Source organism: Lissotriton vulgaris, chromosome 3_2 (genome assembly GCF_964263255.1).
Source record: "Lissotriton vulgaris chromosome 3_2, aLisVul1.2, whole genome shotgun sequence".
Taxonomy (NCBI): domain Eukaryota; kingdom Metazoa; phylum Chordata; class Amphibia; order Caudata; family Salamandridae; genus Lissotriton; species Lissotriton vulgaris.
In genome coordinates this window covers 228,577,202-228,597,841 of record NC_141690.1, presented here as the reverse complement: position 1 = coordinate 228,597,841, position 20,640 = coordinate 228,577,202, and the positions used below count along the sequence as shown (strand labels likewise).

General features: G+C 47.2%; 1 protein-coding gene across 3 annotated transcripts in view; it reads right to left on the bottom strand.

The window, feature by feature from the left end:
- Nucleotides 1-20,640, bottom strand: part of RMND5A (required for meiotic nuclear division 5 homolog A) — a 314,309-nt gene that overhangs the window by 78,156 nt on the left and 215,513 nt on the right. For 2 of the 3 annotated variants that reach the window (XM_086964264.1, XM_086964265.1), the window contains 2 exons: nucleotides 8,994-9,159; nucleotides 6,509-6,611 (listed from right to left, as the gene is read on the bottom strand). In XM_086964264.1, coding sequence (XP_086820390.1) covers nucleotides 6,509-6,611; nucleotides 8,994-9,159 — 269 coding nt within the window. The remainder of the gene's footprint in view (nucleotides 1-6,508; nucleotides 6,612-8,993; nucleotides 9,160-20,640) is intronic. The other variant, XR_015309794.1, reaches the window with a different exon arrangement.

The following is a 20,640-nucleotide window of genomic DNA, read 5'->3' as shown; positions in this document are numbered from 1 at the left end:
AGCGCCAGATCGCCCGCGCCTCCTGCGACAGAGTGCGCGATCTCGAACCCCCCTGCTTGTTGAGGTAATACATTGTGGTCGTATTGTCCGTCTGTACAAGCAGAGAGTTGGTCTGGAAGGATGGAAGAAACGCCTTCAGTGCCAAGTGAACAGCTCTGAGTTCCCGGAAAATGATGTGATACGTGGACTCCATCGGGGACCACGTTCCTTGTATCTGCAAGTCTCCGGAAAGCGCCCCTCAGCCGTGGGGAGACGCATCCGTCACGACAGTCTGTGTGGAAATGTCCTTGTGAAAGGGAACCCCTCTTAGGAGATTCTCCGCTGAACACTACCACTTCAGAGACTGAAGAGCACGCAGAGACAGTCGTATCTTGTCGCCCAAAGATCCTTTCCTCTAATCCCACTGATCCTCCAAGCACTCCTGCAAAGGTCTCATGAGCAGCCGTGCGTGTGGCGTGAGGAATATACAAGAGGTCATCGACCCCAGTAGAGAAGACACCGTCTTCACTGTTGTAGATGGGGCGGTCACAAGAGCCTGAGCCTTCCTAAGGAGAGATAATCGTCTCTCCTCCGGAGGAGACACGCTTGCTGACAGCGTATTGACGGAGGCTCCCAAGTACTGTATGCACTGGACCGGAATCGGGACAGACTTGGACATGTTGATGTGCAACCCCGGCTCGTTCAAGAGAACGCACGTCCTCTGGAAGTGTGCCTGAGCTTCCGAGAAGGAGGAGGCCTTGATCAACCAATCGTCCGGGTACGGTTAGAGAAACCACCTCGTTTTTCCTCAGGCGTGCAGCTACCACTGCCATGCACTTCGAGAATGGTCTGGGCGCAGACTTCAGCCCGACTGGCAGTACTGTGTACTGATAATGATGGGCGCCGACTTGGAATCGCAGGAACTCCCTGTGTTTGTGTGCAATGAGCACATGGGAGTATGCATCCTGTAGATCTATGGCACCGAGCCAATCTCCCGGTTGCAGCTGAGTATAAACCTGATGCAACGAGAGCATGCAAAATTCCTCTTCTGCGAATCCACTTGTTTGCTTGTCGCAAATCCAGAATGGGCCTGAACTCGTTCTTGTCCTTCTTGCGAACCAGAAAGAACCGGGAGTACAGACCTCTTCCCCCATGAGACAGAGGTACGTCCTCTATCGCCCTTTTCCTAAACAGGATATCGGCCTCTGCTTAGAGGTCGCGCAGCTGAAACCGCGAGCCGACCGGAGGAATTGCTGGAGGAGGGCCGATGAACCGAAGACTGACTTAGACCCAGCCGGCCTTTGTTCGCCGAGGAGCAACAAGCTCTCCCGCGTATGCGCACAATATACTTGTAAAGCATTAACCGGCGGCCCGGGACCACCAGCAAATCCTGGGAGGAAAAACACCGCTAGAAAGGGCAGAAGGCCTCAAGCCGTTCTCCATGCCCCAAACCTACAGCCGTCCAAAAGTCTCCGATTCAGACTTCATGCGAGCCACTCACTACTCTCATGGCAGCCCAAGGGTTGCCCAAAGAACGGGAGAGTAGAAGCACGCGGCTGAGCCGCAGGCTGCAGAGACGTCAGGCGAATAAAAGTATGGCAACGTAGGACAAACCCACAATACCTGGGGTCGGCAGGAGAGAAAACTCCGCTCCGACACCAATGCCTAGATCCGAAACTATCAGGCCCATTAGACCACCTCTTGTAAGGCTTCCATCCTGTCTCTCGGCAGAGGAACCACAAATCGGTGAAGAAAACACCCCCACAGAGGGATCTCACAACAACGGTCCAACAACAGCGGGCCACAGCACGAGGTCTACATGCCGCCACCCCTGCGACCAAGTCAGGAGCACAGTCGGAGCCAGAACCTCCTGTCAGGTGGTAGTGGATGAAAGTTAAGTCCCGCCAACCAGTAAAGAGTCGGAGAGAGACTCCCCGTACTCATGGAAGACGCATCCCTGGCATCAAGGCACGGAGGTTAGCAGACTGAGGGGCCAAAGGCCCCTGGGGTGGTGGGCGGGAGAGGGAACCGAGAGGATTCTGAAACATCCCCGGTGGTCTCACCAGTAGTGGTTGAGCAGGAGGCGACCTAGCAGACGTGCAGGTATGCAAGTACTCAAAACTAAGCAAAAGGACCAACGTCCCTCGCTTACACGTGGTGAGTAACCACAAACTCCCCATCAGAAGGGTTCCTCGACGCTGATCAACTGCTCTGCGTCGTGAGTGGAAGGTGCCGGGAACACAAAGTCCCCTCCTACGAAGAGAGGCTCACCAAGGAGCGAGGCCTGGAACAAGACCCAGGCGTCAAGAGCCGGCAGTATTCTGCAGCTGTAACCCATTACGTCGACCTCACTACGACGTCACCATCACTAAGACAGTGACTGTCTCTACGACAACCAACACTCAGACGTCAAAATGTCACTACGGTGTCAAACACGGAGACGCCGAGCCATCCCTAACAGTGACGTCCGGACCCAACAGAAGAGAGCAGAGCCCAAGCGACCAATGCCCCAAAAGGAGCATCACTGCTCCATGACGTCGAGCCTCACTGTCCCATGACGTCGAGCATCCCTGCCCCATGACGTCGAGCATCCCTGCCCCATGACGTCGAGCATCCCTGCCCCATGACGTCGAGCATCCCTGCCCCATGACGTCGAGCATCCCTGCCCCATGACGTCGAGCATCCCTGCCCCATGACGTCGAGCATCACTGCTCCATGACGTCGAGCATCACTGCTCCATGACGTCGAGCATCACTGCTCCATGACGTCGAGCATCACTGCTCCATGACGTCGAGGCACCCCATGACGTCGAGGCACCCCTTGACGTCGAGGCACCCCTTGACGTCGAGGCACCCCTTGACGTCGAGGCACTCCTTGACGTCGAGGCACTCCTTGACGTCGAGGCACTCCTTGACGTCGAGGCACTCCTTGACGTCGAGGCACTCCTTGACGCCGAGGCACTCCACGACATGACGGCCCCGACGCAGACCGGAACCGCGTCATAGCTCAGACGTGCCCTTACTGGGGATAACCCCAGAGATCACAGCATGGGACTCGGTAGAGGACCTACCCTCTCCTCACCCAGAGGCTGAAGATGCCTTCAAACTCCTCTGTTTGAAACCTGGAAGCCGAAGCCCCCTAGAAAAGAAGGTACAGAGAAGACAGGTGTCAAAAGACACAGGCAAGCACAGAGTACAAATCCTGTGAGCTTCAGCTTTGGCCTTCAGTTCAGCTGCAGACAAAGCACTTGTCAGACTAGAAATAGTCTAAAGACAAGAAGACTGCAGAAATTCTGCCAAAAAAACACAGCAGAATGCAGATAAAGGCCAAAGACGTCGAGTGAAGCTACAAAAATCCAAAAATATCACAAAAATTGTATAGAAAAAACTAAAAAAAAGAAGAAGAGCTAATGCTCCAGGGTCCTGCTAGCAGGAGCCGGAAAAAAGAACTGAAGGTGAAAGGGACCTGCACTGCATTCTGGGATACTGTGATGCTTCTGGAAAGTTCTCTTAAAGGCACAGTATCCTGTTTTGAGCCACATAATGGCACCTATGGGGCTTGTCTGTCCACTCCTTCCTCTCGATCATTCCAGAGGGTTTTGCTGTTAAAGGCAAGGTTTTCTCTGTGGAAAACCCTGGACAGGCTGTACTGTTGTGGTTTTTGGTGGAATTTCTAGTTGAAGTATTGGACAGTGTAGCCTGTGGATATAGGCTGCATTATCGGTCTTTAAATTCTCTCTTAAGTGTCTATGCAGGTCTGCGTGTTTTGACAGCTTAAGAGATTATTTTTGATTGCTCCGGGGTCCGCGCACATGGGCGGGACTATTCACTAGATTATGACTATACACAGAGATCCCCTACTACAGAATAGGTGATGCTCCCTTGGATAGGCCTTCCTTGCTGGGTTTATCTTTGCGGAGTCTGCCCGTCATGTCGTCTGTGGTCTGGAACGCACAGAACAGGGTTGACCTTTTCTCTCCGGCCTCTGCTGACCGTGGTGAAGTCAACTTTGGGCCACCACTCACCGTCCGCCATGGGGAGGAGAGGCTTGCACGAACTGGGTCTCTCACCGTGCCTCCTGGCCCCCACACCACTAGGCCCTGAAGCCTGCACTCGAGAGGCCCTGCCGAGGCCGGATGTGCAGTGTAAGGCGGCAGCCTCGTCCAGTAGGAAACTGTGCCACGGCCAATCCCTCGCAACCTCAAAAGCTTACTCATCGTTGATGGGGGTCTTCCCAGTATGCAGGTCAAGCAGGTAGGACTGCGATTTCTTGTGGTCCCACCGAAACCTCTTGGGCGGCACCAGGCCCCTGGCCGCTCCCTCGTGGGTCTCTACTCCAGCGCGTTGCCGCGCAATTTAACGGTAATTCCAGTGGGCTTCAGGGCACCATGCAGCGCTCTTCCCCCACCGCGCAGGCCCCCCCTGTGCAATTGTTGTGCAGCTTGGCAGCAAGGGGGGGGGGGCGGGGGGGGAGGCTTCCGCTTCACAACCGGGTGTCGGGCCTTCACCGACCCAGCATCCCCGAGCTAGAGCGCTCCTGTCGCCGCCCCTGAGCTCCGCAGCACAGGCTCCCGCATGCAGTACTCACGGGGCTGCAGATCGCCGTCACGGCCCGCCATTGGGCCCGCTTCAGAAGCAGAGATGAGCTAGGGGCCGGGTCCCGGGACGCCGGGCGTAGGCGGTCGTTCTCTCATCTGTAGGCCACACACCGGCGGCGCGCTATCAAGTCGAGACCAACCTAGGCCCTCCCTCATATATACACTCATATTTACTCAAGCAAAAATCGGCGGAGCGACTGCAATTCACGTTCCTCGAATCCTCTTTGTCAACACAATGAAAAACGTTTTACTCATGCACTTGTCAGGAGTAATTTTTCATCATCTTCCAGTGTGGGAAGGGATTGGAGAAGAGACTGTGAATACCATTAAACAGGTTTTTCTGTAGGTGCCCACAGATTGACAGGCATTCCAACCCTAGAACTACTACTACTCACAGTCCCTTGCGAAAAGGTGAAAAATCAGAGCCTTACTACGATTCAAATTTTGATATAAAATGACCCTAACCTAATCAGAGGCTAGTATAGGACCTCTGATGTAGTAAGAATCCTGCCATAAGGTCACCTCACTGCTTGTCACCAAAAGGGACAAGTGCAGGTTTAGTTTTTATTTTTACAGAATAATATTTGACACATTCGGTCCCCTGAAAAAGTAGATATTTTATTAAATTCCACACCCTTAGAAGAGGTACAAAAGATATCCTTAATTGTTAAATTGCTTTCTAAAAATTAGTCAAATAGTATTTCTTTGACTGACTGCAGATCACATTTTTTTTTTTAAAGTTCCGAACTGGTTTTAGACATTTGTGAACATGGCTGTAAAACTTAACACCTTTTTGAGTAGTGGGTGCTGGATCAACTCGTGCTGTTTCAGTTTTGGGTGCAGGTAAATAAACTGGTACATTTGGTGGATCTGTCCAATATCAAACAAAAAGAGTTGATAAGAATAGGAACAGCACCATTAAGTACAGCCTCCATTTCTCTAGTCAGACAGCTCACATATCCCCACACTTAAGACGAGCAACATTGGCAAGGACGCCAGCAATGCATGTAATTGAAAGAGTGTTGCTGTCCAGACACAAAGCCTTATTGTGGTTCCTGTGACAGCGGAGGGTGAAATATGAGAAGAACTACACCTTCACCCAGCATAAGTCTTTTTAAAAATTAACGGCACAGGATGGCCCATGACGCCTTTCCTGTTCTCTGGAGTTCTTATTTGCAATGTGTTTTTGACTCTGAATACTGGAGTTGCACAAGGGTGCATTGTTTTAGGTGCAAGACCGTAATGGACCAAGTTTGTGTTCTGGAGCTTTTTGAGGTCCTCTGCATATATCCTTCCTTCCCCATTGAGGGGAAATGCTGACTATTTCCATGGGGTTGCTGTATTATATCATGTCACTCATGGTAACTCAAGGGATGACATGGCACTTTGAAATGCTGTCAAGGCAAGGGATTTCTCACCAAACTACTGCAACGAAAAAACGAAAATGGGCACTTGATAATTTGACTGCTGATGCATATTGGTTTCCAATTCCCTAAACATAGTTTTAAAGGCAGCCATTACACATACACCAAAGCTGAAAGCTAAAGCAAAGAACGTTATGTATAAAACAGGAGTGCCAGGAAATTACAATGGATTTAGGCCCCACTTTCAGAGACAATACATAGATAAAAGCAAAAGAAATGTTCATAGCAAACCAAAGGGTAAGCAATAGTATCTCAATCATTTTATAGCATTACAATTTATTTAAAAGAGCATTTCTATAGGAGACTCTGCAACTGAACACTTTTGGCTACATTTCTTCAAATGTTTTAGGCCAAATACCTTGGAGGGACAGAATCTTGGCCTCTGAACATCAGCTGGTGCAGAGATTAACATCTTCTAAATCAGCAATAGTAACAGTAAAAAGTAAAAGTCCTCCTATAATTAACATAAAATATGACTGCGGTTGTTTAGACTGAGTCATATACTTACAGGTAACTCATCTTTCTGGTTCCACACTCCACTGCATTGTCTTTGTTCTATCACCGCTTTGATATTAATGAGAGCTGGCAGTGCTACACAGCCTGCAGAAAAACTAGAAAAATTGATGTGCAAAATAAGTTCAGGCAATGCCATCTGTAATGCCAATTTAATTTTTACTAAACTGTTTAAACAGAAACAACCAAAAATAGCTTTGTTTATTCTATGCAGCAACTAATACATAATTGCACTGCAACCTTATTCCAACCAAAACAAACGTATTAGATTAACTAAGACAACATTTTATTCTAATAAATTCTAAGAACTAAAAAAAACTACCCACCCAAAGATCAAATAGAAAATCCACGGTACATCACCAACTGTTCCAAATACTACTTAATGGTTTGAAGTCCTATATTCTGCTAATAACATGTCATGGTATGTACACAGAAAAAACAAATATCTGTCCCTGGAGATGAACTTGAAATGCTTAGGTCATGACAGAGGATTTGGTTAGAGGGAAAAGCTTAGGTTAAAAAACCAAGTAAAAAACACGCACTTGGGGAACAGCCGTTACAACAAGCAGTGAAGGATTTTGGAAAAGGTCTGAAAGGCAACAAGAAGTCACACGTGGGGGGCGGGGGTGGCGGTGGGGGGGGGCATCTTGAGGGGATTTAAGGACCAGCGGGGGTAAACTCACCAATCTATTAACCAAGCACACAAAGAGCCCTCGGGTCCATAGTAAGATGGGCGGGTATGTGTAGCGCCAGGAGGCTTTTTTGGGAGCGAAGGTTTGCGCTTTACAAAATTTTCATTTAATTTCATTCATAGACACAACTATGCTGAAAGAAAAAGGGAGGGGGATGCGTTTTAAGCAGAGTTTCCCTCACACACTGGAGGTGTGTTGTTTGATCATAGGGATACCTCCTCGAGTCACGAGCCTAGTTGTGACGCGGGCTACAACCCCCCTTGCTGCGGGGGCTCAGGGATGTTTTAAAGAGGGAATTCATACAACCCAATGCGAGCATGATGTGTGGTGTTGGGAGAGCAATGCTTAACAATAGTGATTTAAAAATAGTGATTTAAAACTAGCTACAAGGGTAGCCAGATCTATTTTTTATTGCTATCAGGTGCTAGGATTAAACACAGATAGTGTGTAGTGTAACTGCAGACAAAGGCAGTTGCACTAAAAAGTGATCGACATGTTTCAGCCTCTTGACCTATACGAGTGTCACAGCTTTCAATAGGATCTCTTACTGGCTACTGCTAAACGTGAATAAACACAAAAGTGAAAAACAAGAAGACAAAAGAAAACATGTGTAATACTAAACCAGTGATCCAGCAATTCAGCAGATTCACCGGTAAAACCTGCAACACTCAAGTGTTCTACGTCATCTGTCCTGGGCTGAGAGCAAGACTCCCTGTCTGGCGACATATGTAAAGGCTTCCACGCTCCAGAAGAGCGGTTGGATTGGCGTATGTACCTAAAAGGGATTCCCCACCCCCTCCCTTTTCCTTTCAGCATAGTTGTGTCTATCCACATACCAGCCTGTCTTACTCCAGACCTGAGGGCTCTTTGTGTGCTTGGCTAAATGGCAACAAAGCATCAAAGGGCATAGAGGGCAGTGGTTCAGATGGCTTAAAATTGACACAAAATGTATCTGTACACATTGGAGAGTAGGGGCAATGTTAGGTTGTATAGATTTGAACAAACTCCTTTGAGGACATGATCAAGTTGCAGGAGCTGTTGGGAGACTAAATCAGTGTCACACTCGGGATGAAGCCTTAAGACCCACCCTATTTGACAATGCTCCAAGTCCACTCTAACAAAGGTATAAATATAGCATGGGAGGTGACTAGTGCCAGGAGGCTGAGCCAGTGTAGGATAATTAGCAATATTCTCTCCTTGTAAGTCACTGAAGAACCTTTCTACCCACATCAGCATGCTGCAGGTACGTACATAAAATGAGGTACCTCAATTTAAGAGGCATTAAGCCTTGAGTGTCCTCAATCAGGTAAGTTTCACAAAAACAAAAAAGAAGTGCCTAGTGGTGAATCAACTCACTTGAATGGTCCCCATAATATACCAATGCTTTCATCCCAGTAGCTCTAGTCGCCGTCTACAAACTCATCAAATAAAAGAACTAAGCAAACGACAGGAAAGCAAGAAATGCAAACAGATTGTCCCAGAAGATGGCTGATACCCTTTCTTCCTGCAAAGCTTCATAGTGGATAAACCCACCCTGACCTTCCACACTCAAAAAAGTAGCTTGGTGTGAAAGCATTGTCTGCTATTGTCAAGAAATATCACTTATAGAAAGCCATTCGCTGCTGCAATAAAAAATACATCTATCAAAATGTACAGTTCTCTGATGTTCATGGTGTCATCAGGAAACAAACTAACACCCCAACATTTTACCCTGTCTAAATAGACTTCCAACTCTATTTAGATGGAAAAAGGTTGCCACAGTGTCCGTTCAACTGGAACAACTTATACCTAACACTGAGAGGTGATTCAACTGAGAGACCCAGGAGAGCACAGGCGTCCCTAGTAAAGATGTCACAAATGTCTGCCCATTGGTTTGCATCCAGCAGATGAACGTACGGCGAGTTCTCTATACCTTGTCGCAGGTACACCAGGCTTCCCATCAAAACCTGAATATCTGTAAAGAACAAAAAAATATATATATAATAAATACATACCTACGGACTGGCACGGAGGATAATTGATAATTTCCAGAGAAGTTTAATACAGCAAATGGAAGTTTAGAATGAGTGAGAAATGTGTGTGCTATCCTAAGAAGAACCAGAATTTATTTTCCATCTCACACATACATAAACGATGCTTAATGTGCAATAGCAGATAACACTCAATCGAAAGGGGTATCACCCAACGAGGCAACAACAAAAATCAATAGTTGGCATTTAAGGCACTTAGAAATAGGGAAATAATGCTGTTAATTATTTTAAAACATTTTAGAATGACCAGTAATGTATTTGTATGTATTAGTAGTTTTTAAAGCATGAACCTGGATTGAAAGCAATTGATAAATGCTCATATGACTTCACATAGATTTAGCACTGATACTGCACTGGAGCGGGCCGGGGCCTGGGAGCGATTGGTTCTTGAAATCGCGCTTTCGGCCTCTGACAGCGAAGGCTCCCCCGCCAGTAGTCCTGCTCCTTAGGCACCTTGGCCTAGGCTGATGATCGGCCAGGTTCTTTCCTTTGGATTACCCCACGCCCCAAGTGCTGACTGCAGTCTTCTATCGGTTACTCCTGATTGTTGGTCTCGGACCTGCACTGCCCGCGAGGGATCCTAGATTGCTCTTGTGGAACACGCTGAGGGGGAGGAGGGAGGGGGGTAGACGGGTAGACGGGTAAGGGATGGAGGAGATTGAGGTAGGAGTTGAGGGGGGGGGGGGGGTTGTTTGATATTATTAAGAGCTCCATAGGCCGGCCGGGTGCAGGGGAACCGGGTGGTAAGAAATGCAGCCCTGAATACTACCGGAGAAACAGTTATATGTGAGACTTAATGCATTTACCAGCGACTAAGGCTTTCCTGTATGATGCCGCTCGACCTCCGGGGTGTGAGCTGAATGGCTGTGTAAGACTTATTTTTTTTAGGAGCTTGTATTACGCGACTACAAGATGCTGGCCTGATCGGCGAATTGATTGTTCACATATTGATGCTGCAATAAAAATATATTTAAAAAAAAAAGACTTCACATAGAATATTATAAAAAAAATGACTTCACATAGAATATTATGCATTTACACGTAAAAGTGTGTGGATGAAAGCTTAGTAAGCATACGTTGGCAACTGTATTTACTTATTTCATTGTTCTCAAAGTGTTATATTTAGCTAGTGAGAAAAAACCGAGAAGTTTGTCAGAAAATGCATCGTAGAAGGGCCAAATATGGCATATCTGCAAGCAGCGTCAAAGAACATGACCAAAAGCCTTACGAAGATGAAATGGAATGACATAAAATTAATTATGTGGACAACTGGATATAAAAGGCATTGCTAAAATCAAAGTCACACAGGTGGAATGGCTTTTAAAATGTAGTGTATTCTGTGAAAAAGCGCTACAGCCTCTTTCCTAGTCTATGCGGGCAATACCATTATTCAAGAGGAAATGGGCCAGGAACACATGAGAAAGTTGAAAACAAGGTAATGTGTGTTGGTTATGCAAGTAGATTGCAGGAAAAAATGGGGAAAATATACTTAATTTACATAGTTTGTCTATGTTAGTTTAACAGTATAGGATTAATACGGAGGAGCAGGCAACAGCTCCACTTTAAGCGATGGGTTTGAGTACTTTAGTCCGGGTATGCCTCCCCTTTTATTATGGCCCACACACGCCACCTTAACTAAATGCTTCCCACACTATTACATCTAGTTTTTAGTTTCTTAAGACTACTGTAAGAGTACAAATTAAATGGTCACCAGACACCTTTCACTCCGTTTCCAGTCTATCAGATTTCATGAAGAATATGGAAGTAAAACAAAGTGAAGTTACAAGCTGCAATATATAGCACTAGTATTCAGGGATACAGAAAGCTTAAAGCACACCATCACAATCTAGAAGTCCTACATAGATTTTAAGTAGACCTATCAAACACACGCATTTGTAAATGTACCCACCACATGATTCTGCTTTTAGACCTATGAACAAGTTAGTTAACTTTAGTAACGCCCTTTCAAGAGGATACTCTAACTGCAGATGTGTTAACTATAGAATATCCAAGGTACCAAACTGGATCCAGAAGCGCTTTCATCATATTCCCTGTGAACCAGCAGATGGGTAATCTGCGGACAGAGTATCCACCAGAGAAAACATTGCCAAAGGTGTGTAACTTGTCCTTCTGATGGAGGCTTGTAGGAAGCTGGCTCGGTATATACCATACCAAAGTAAGGTATAGTGTGCACAGAGTCCTGTGGATCCCCAGAGGCTTTACAGAGGCTAAAGTAGATAATGCCTTACTTTCTTGTGCTGTTGAGCAGTTAGGCTTATCCGAGGGCTGTGTTAAGCATTTGTTGTATACAAATATTACTATGCTTCTTTGATATCAGAACCAAGAAGAACTCAGTTGCAGGTCAGTACCAGTTCAACACAAGCAATACTTTCAGATACAGAAGGACTGTGTTGGAAGTAGCAATAGGAATACTTTACAGTAGAATTAGAAATATTTTGTGGCGGCAATCAACAGCGAAAATATCAAGAAATACAATATCCTATGGAAGGAAAACAGTTATGCACACCAACAGGTAAATACATGACTTACAATTGCGGTCTTCTGGGGTTTGCACCAACATAGGGCAATGTTAGAGTGGACACCCATCTGAACCGTCAGCGGCACGGGGTGGCCGGGTGCAGAAGTCAAAGGTGGTGCCCGGAGCCCAATGTTAGTCTATGGAGACTAGGGGTAATCAGAGATGCATGTTTTTGCAGGTAAGTACCTGCAGTTTCAAGACACATGCCCAGGGGGTTTAAGTAAGCACGGGGACACAAATCAGCCCCAAGCTTTCACCACTAGTGGCACAGGGTGCAAAGACAGCATCGGGCACCCAATGCAAGTGAGTGGGGGAACTCTGTTTCACAAAGAGGCTGCAGGCTCGGAACAGGAGGCTGGACGAAGGTGACCAATGACTGGGCACGTTAGTTGGGGTGTCGGTGGAACCCTGGGCACAATCAGCTGGGCTCCCCAAAGTCAGGGGGCTGAAGATCAAGGAGTGCCTTTAGACGTCGGGAACATCTCCACTGAAGCCAGTCGCAGTCAGGGGGACCCTTTGTGATGATGCTTCAGGCTTCTTCGTGGGGTCCAGGAGAGATCAGCCAATGATGGTTTTGAGGTCAGGATCGCTGGGGAGACTTCACTGGACCGGTGACCACTCAGACTGTGCCGTCAGGTGCAGAATGGGAACGACTCATGGAAGCAGGAGGTGTTTGTTTCTTTGTGGACAGGACTGCTGTCCTCAGAGGTTCTTCATCTTTAGAGAAGGTAGGCTGTCCTTCCTAGCCCCAATGGCCAACATTGGCATCCTGCACTCTGCACCCGGCCGCCCTAGGGCCGCTGGTGGTGCCCCTTGAAGTGCCTACCTGAACCTTGGGGAACCACCCTCAACTCCTAAAACCGTTTTACTCACCTGTAAACCTAGCATTTCGTTTTACGAATAGGACTGAATGGTGGGTTTTCTCTGAAAATTCTTGGAACTGTTGAACAGTCTTTTACTGCATAAAAAGTAACCTATTGCCTTCACAAGAGGTAACCTCTAACAAATGTCCTGTGTTGTTTAAACTATGTTAGGAGTGTGTTTCATACAAAACTAAAACAGTAATCTAAAAGTAATCAAGAATTACAATTACAAGCATTTTTGAACTGTTTATAAATAGTTTTCTGCAGTGAAAAAGTAATCTGAATATTCCTACCAAGCCAGTGTTCACTGCACTTTTAGTAGTCACATTGTATGAAGAGTTTAACTTACCTATTATGTAAATCTTTGTTCTAAGAATAAAGCAACAAAACACCAACTTTTTATGAAAACAATTGGTCTGGATTCAGTCTGAGTGTGTGATATACTTTCCATGCCCGAGTGTGTACAACAAATGCTTAATACTATCCTCCTAATGAGCCTGACTGCTCAACTACACTAACACAAGAGAGTAAGGTATTATCTACTTTAGCCTGGGCTATACTTCTGGGGATCCACTGGACTCTGTGCGCTCTATACCTTACTCTGGTATAGTATAAACAGAGCCAGCGTCCTACAAGGGGCCCACCTCCTTTTTAGATCGAGCCTAGAGACTTTTAGTAAGGGGCTTAAAAAAAGCTCACCACACGCTCTTGCGTGTGTTTTTCTCACAGGCTATTGGGCTTTCGTGCGTCTTTCTAAGAAAGACAGCATGCAATTAGGCAAAGGCGGGTGCATGTCCTGCCTTTGCTCGGCCCACGGTCTATTTCTTGCAGTTATCCGACCGGGCGTCATGAGTTTTGCATTATCGTGCCCAGACGCGTGCGCCATAATTCAAAACACAGAGAGAGAGAGAGAGAGAGAGAGAGGGAGAGGGAGAGAGGGAGAGAGGGAGAGAGGGAGAGAGGGAGAGAGGGAGAGAGGGAGAGAGGGAGAGAGGGAGAGAGGGAGAGAGGGAGAGAGGGAGAGAGGGAGAGAGGGAGAGAGGGAGAGGGAGTGTCATTCTTCAAACTGTTTCAGCAATTGCACCTGGCAGTACAGGTGACTGAAAGAATATTCGTGTATAGCTCACACTGCAAACCGAATCGTTTCTAGGAGCTGCCTCAGTCTGGGACCTGGGCGGGGAGGTGAAATGGGCGTCAACTAGGGGTTGCGCTCCTGACACACCGGTCCTGATGCAGGCTTAGGTCAGCGGTGCCAAGACATCTGTTCCGTTAGGGTTTCTATACATCCATCCTCTGTAACTGTAGCAGCTGATCTTATGGTCAATGCTCCACTAATTTTAATTGATTGCTGTCGATGTAGGATAAAGTAGATTGCAAGTATTCTGATGGATTACCTTGGCTAGAGATGTGTTGAAACACACTGTGAAACAATTGATTTATTTTTTAAATATATTGAGATGAGTCTAGAAATAATTTTGATTTTTTATCAGGTTATTTATAAATCTATTTTTAAATAGTTTAGGATGAAAAGACAAAACTTTATAGTCTATATGTGAATCATCCAACATTATTTGTGTAGGCAAAAATAGAAGCTCAGTATGTTGTCCCTTAATCTATAGATACATTCTGTAAAGAAATATGTTATAGTGTTAGATAAACATTGAGATAAGTCTTGCTGTCTTTTAATGGTTGACTCTGAACGCCTCCTTCCTTGTTTGTGGGATCCCAATTGAGGAGGTGTGCTGGCAGTCATTATGCTATAAGGTGGGCGCTAACTGTCAAGGCATCTTGCCCTTGGGGGTGGCAGTTTGGGCTTACGTGCTGGTGTTTATGGTGTGGAGGTAATAATCGCTTGGTACAACAAATGTTCTCTTTTCTACTTATTCATAGCTTTAAAACATTGTTAAAGCCAATAGTTCTGGCTAAACACTTATAAGGTCCCATAGGCGAGACCTATTAGTTATGCCAATGCTTGTTTCAATATGTTTTCCTGCCTGGTCTTCTACCAAAAGTGGGGGTTTGAACCGGGGGCTGCAATCTGCTGCTAGCAGCAGAGGCTGGCGCAGCAAGGTATTTGAAGCTTCCCTCTCGAGCACTGTGCTCATACTGGGGAAGGAGGTGCGAGACCTCCGCCAAGGATGGGCTTAGTTTCTGGACTCAGACAGATGGAGCTCTAGACTCAGGGCCCCAGAAACAAGCAACTTTCTGCAACAGAAACCCACTTTCCCACAACATGCATCTCCTCTTGGAGTAGTCGCTTGTGTTCAGGCGAGAGTTTGGGTTTACAGGCAGAGGGTCCCCTGTAGTAGCCCTGTGAGGGTGTCTGGGTAGGTTTTCAGTCTCAGGGGTGGGAGTTATGGACGCACCACGATACTGGGAGCAGAGGAAAGAGCTGCGAGTAGTTGGTATTTGTAAGGTGCCCATAATTTTAGCCTTATTGTATCTTTCTTAATTTTGCCTAGCATTTGATCTAGCTGGGGGCCAAGGAGATGCTCCCCATCAAAGGATACATTAGATAGGTCCTTTTGTACCCGCAGCCTAAAGCCGGAAATGTGCAGCCATGCTTGGCAGCAGCAAAGGACACTAATGTTTAGGCACCTGGCAGGTGTGTATGCAGCATCTGAGGCACAGTGGATATTAGTGTTGGAGATGATTTTGCCCTCTGCCACCAACTCCAGCCCCGTTTATTATATTTGTCTGGGAGATGTTGGATGAGCTCTTCCATCTGATCCCAGTGCACTCGGTCTTACCAGGAGAGAAGGCATATGGTATTGGCGATACGCCAATGGGTGGCAGACTGTTCTGTAACCCGCTTACCATCCGCATGAATCTTATTATTCTCCTGGTCTTGAGGGGTCACATCTCTTGTACTCTGAGAGTTAACAGACTTACATGCTGTGTGCACAACTAAGGAATTGGGGGGTAACTGACCCCTGATATATGGTGGGACAAAATGAGAGGCCTTGTACTTAAGCCTTTAGGCAAAGTAACAATCCGCACCTTCACAAGCTTCTTAAAGATGGCACCAGCAAGCTTAAGCATGCCCTTGAGCATTGGGAGATATTGGAGGGACTACTGTGTGGAGGAGAAGATTTCCAAGAGACCGTCTTTTCCCTTGGTCTTGACATGCATTTCTAACTCATAAAAAGGAGGTTGCTTAGAGTAAGAGCTCGTGTTATGAGCGGGTATCATTCAGTATTGAGTGATTTGCAGGATATAAATCCGGGTCAGTGTCAGTTGAGGCCTCTGTCAGATTAGTCCTGGGGTCAGGTGGCTGGAGATTATATGGCAGGTCATAGGGTGCACCTGGGCTACCCCGTTCTCCTGAATGTGAGTAACCCTGTGGGTAATTTTAAGGGTACACAAGTAACAGAAGAGAAGTAGGGACAGGGAGGAGGAAGAGGAGCAGGCCGGTTAGGGAGAGGAGGCAATGGAGAGGTACCATTGTCGTGAAACTGAGGCATTTTTGACGTTGATCCACAGGAGGATTAAGGGCCTCCTCGAAAGTTAATTTCCTCTTGTGAGGAATCGGGATCGAAAATCATAAAAATTATACTAGACCTGCAGATCTAGTAACTTGAATAATCTACTCGACCTAACTGTAATGTACTTGACCTGTGAACTGGTCTCAAGTTGTGTGATCCTAGGCAAATAGTTTGTCTTATGGAGTCGCCTTTTACTTGATAATCACACTAGCAGCCCGTCCCGACCTTGTCCGAGAGCAATCAGGCTTCAGGGCCGCCCTCTTCAGGGAAGAACTAAACATCGCTATGTTAGACATAGACAAAGTCTCCTGTGCTGAACTCCTAGGGTTCTCAATAAAGCATGACTCAGGTCACTGCCTCACCGGCCTGATATGCTACAGGCCACCAGGGTTCATCAATGCTACGCAACAGCAGGAGCTGATCGCTGTCATTAACAACTTGACACTTAACCATAGCACATTACTCGTGCTGGGAGATTTTAACCTGTGGACTAACGCTAAACTAGATACAGCCTTCCATATCATCATACAATCCTGTGCCAACCTAGGGCTAAAACAATGGGTAACTACTCCCACACACCGGGAAGGAAACATTCTAGACCTAATCTACACAGAAGAAGATCTTATATCCATGAGAGAAACCCTACTAGTGGGATGGTCAGACCATTATCTAATAACATTCAATATCCACACTCTAGTTAACATTGGGCCTGCAAATAAACAGGTCAGAACCTTTATCAGCCGTGACTGGAAAGGACTATTAAAAAAAGGGGAAAGGGGAATGCCCTCTTTCAGCTGCAGACCCAGTTTAAATCCAGAGAATGACATTACTGTGAACTATCATTCGCTCTGTGACCATGTGACCAGGAAACTTGATCACATTGCACCACTGAAAGTAATTAGGAAAAGAGGCAACCCTTCCGCGCCCTGGTACACGGAAAAACTGAAAAACCAGAAAATCGTCTGTAAAAAGGCAGAAAGGCAATGGAGAAAAGATTATACAGAACAGACTACTCTGGAGGCTGTCAATAACTAAGTATAAAAAAGATTGCCACAGCCAAAGCAGAACACTTTGCAGCTATTATTCTAAAGAGTTCTAATAAATCACGCGGCATCTTCAAGATAGTAAGAGAATTGTCCAACCCTAATTGCGCCAATAGCAATATCAAACCTTCGCAGGAACTATGTGATGGCTTGGCCTCCTTCTTCCAGGAAAAAAACACCAAATTAATAGAGAGTATGGAGGATGCCCCTACCCCCTTAGCACAGCACCAAAGTAGCGTGGATAACGGGAAGAAGAGAGAAGGAATGGATGGGCACCTAATGCCAAAGGCCATCTTGAACCAATTCGAAATTCCCTCAGAAAAAGAGTTTGCTCAAATAGCCCTTAAAATATCCTCTGGACCCCCACTGGATCCTCTACCCCACAAAGTTGTAAAGGAACTTGGGGCTGAATTCTTTCGCATACTCCGTCAGTTATGCGGTCAATCCTTCTGCACAGGCGCTGTGCCGAGGGATTGGAAACAGGGGGTTATCACACCCCTGCTAAAGAAATCGAATCTGGACCCCAGCTGCCACAAGAACTACCGACCCATCTCGCTCCTGCCGTATCCAATTAAGATCACGGAACGGCTGGTCAGTAGGTCTCTGTCCCTCTTCCTGGAAACAAATAACATCCTAGAAAAGGAGCAATTTGGGTTTAGACCAGCCCATGGGACCGAATCAGCTTTGCTGATGGTCCTGGACAACCTGCGAATGAGGGCGGACAGGGAAGAATCAGCAATCTTAATTTTGCTGGACCTGTCCGCCGCGTTCAACACGGTGAGCCATGACAACCTACTGACAAGGTTGGAAACCTTTGGAGTAGGAGGAGCGGCGCTCGACTGGATGCGTTCGTACCCGACAGATGGCAGGCAGTGGCACTCCCCCCATACCAGTCTGAGTTTGTTAAAGTCCCACATGGGGTCCCACAGGGGTCTGCGATCAGTCCAATCCTTTTTAACGTTTATATGCAACCCCTGATGGGCATCATCAAGGCTCATTGTATTAGCGTGATCAACTATGCGGATGACACGCAGCTGATGATCTCCCTTGATGGTGCCCATGCAGAATCACTTGAGACATTTCACATCTGCATGCTGGAAATGGCAACTTGGCTAAATAGTAACTCGCTACAATTTAACAGCGGTAAAACAGATAATGCAATGCGAAGTAGGAAGAATCGCCAGAAGCCTGCCTGCTGACTTCTGGCCTTTAGCCTCAGATGGACCACTGACACCAGTAAAGACGGTGCAGAATTTGGGGGTCAGCTTTAATGACAACTTAAATCTGGACACCAACGTCAACAAACAGGTGAGCAGCTGCTTCACCCTAATGCAGGGCCTCCGAAAGCTGTTACCTCTCCTTCCAGCACAGACCAGAGCAACCGTAGTCAGGAGCACCATTCTTAGCTGCCTGGATTATTGCAACGCTCTGCTACTGGAATCTCCTGCATATATGATTTCCAGACTCCAGAGTATCCAGGACGCAGCAGCCAAAATGGCACTCTCTCGAGGACGTCGATCCTCCACTACTCTAGCACTGGCCGAGTTACACTGGTTGCCCGTGCATCAGAGGATCCTTTTTAAATCCCTATGCACTGTCTTCAAAGCAGCATATGGTCTGGGTCCCAAACCTCTACAAAACAAATTCAAATGGTATGAGCCCACACGGACCCTCCGTTCCTCATCCACTAACCTTCAGTCTTTTTGATGAGAAGAATTTGGGAGGTCTTGTCCTTTTTTAAAGCTTTGACAATCTAGCTCTTCACTGGGACCCCTTCTGGGGTGCCCCAGCATTTTACATAAAAGTAATGACATAACTTGGGGTTGCAACATCACTCACAGTTGTCAGAGCTTGGAGATTCCCTCCAAGTGGTTATTACAACTGCATTTGTTTATACATAATATACAACATAGCCACATTCTGTTTACACTGCTTAAGTGTCTAAGCTCTCGTTTCTGTAGCAGGATGAGAACTCAAGCTCAAACATGACAGCAAAAAGTAGGTACTTCAAAAGCAGAACATGTGGACTTCTAAAACAAGCATATCGTAGCGCATTAATAAGATACAATCCACAGTCATCTAGAAACATCCTCAAACTGAGTCTCGGCTGTCCATGCATACGAACAATTGATTCTTCCAACTCTCACATTTTGGGGCGCCTCCGGAGAAGCTTCAATAGGTTAAACTACCAACCTGCGGGCACCAATATGTAAATTTCTTAACCTCTATTAATAATCCACAACATTTTCTCCACACGCCCTTAAATATGAGGCTGATACTAACCTCGGGGCCAAGCATGACAGCAGGATCTGTGATTGTTGACATAACTTAAGCGCGTGCTGCAGTCCGCCGCCGGCCTGCAACCAGGAAGTCAGGTAGGCCGGGCGGGACAACCGGAAACAGGAAGTAGGAGGGCGGGACCCTACCCCGCCTCCCACGGAAGAGCCGCGATTGTTTGGAGCACCGGAGCAGGCAGGAGCCTACCCTGCGCCCCGGTGCCGAAGAAGGGAGGAAGAGCCCTGCTGCCGGTGAGAGCCGCTGCACCAAGGAAGCCGATGAGTGGGGCTTCGCCTTGTTGCTGGGCTGCGAGGGCGGGGGGCATGTGTGTGCGAGGGCGGGGGGCATGTGTGTGCGAGGGCGGGGGGCATGTGTGTGTGCGAGGGCGGGGGGCATGTGTGTGTGCGAGGGCGGGGGGCATGTGTGTGCGCGCGCGGCGGCGGGCTGTGTATGTGTGTGAGCGTGTGTGTGTGTATGTGTCTTGGAGTCTGTGTATGCGTGTGTGTGTGTGACTGGGGGGCGGGGTTGCCTGTCTGGGTGCCTGCGTGTCTGTGTAAGTATAAGTGCGTGTGCGCGTGTGTGTGCATGCATGCGTGTTAGGCTGACTTGCTGGGAGTATGGGAGGGAAGTGCACGGCGCGGCGCAGGACGGAACGTGCGCGTTCGCGCACCCAAATCTGCCTTCAAAAGCTCGTGACAGTTTCTTGTCCTCATTCCCCCGTGTCCGATAACTATAAGTCTCCGACCCTGGACGCATCCTTCGGATGCGAATTCCAGGGCGAGACCTAAAAAGGTAAAGACCTGGCTCTTCCCTAAAGTCTAACCACCCCAAGAGGAACCTGTTCACTCCCCCATCCTGCCCCTTGATGTTTACTTCTTAGTCGCACTTTTTCACAGCTCCAGGATGCCCGTAAAAATGGCATAAATAAATTTGCACAGTTCAATTGTCACAGAGTTCACTTTACAAAATCCTCTAACTTCAGTCACAGAAAGAAAAATAAATGAAGGAAGACAAGCTGGCTTTAACCTCTGACTCTGAAAGCCAGCAAATGTGACACAGTAAGATTTAAAGGCCTCTTTACTGCTCTTTCACTTTATGAGCAAGCAAAACACCTGTTGTCAGCTCGCCGGCACGGGAGAGTGGTCCCTAAAAATAGCTCGCCCTGATTAAATCTTGCTTGACATTGCGAGTGGATTAA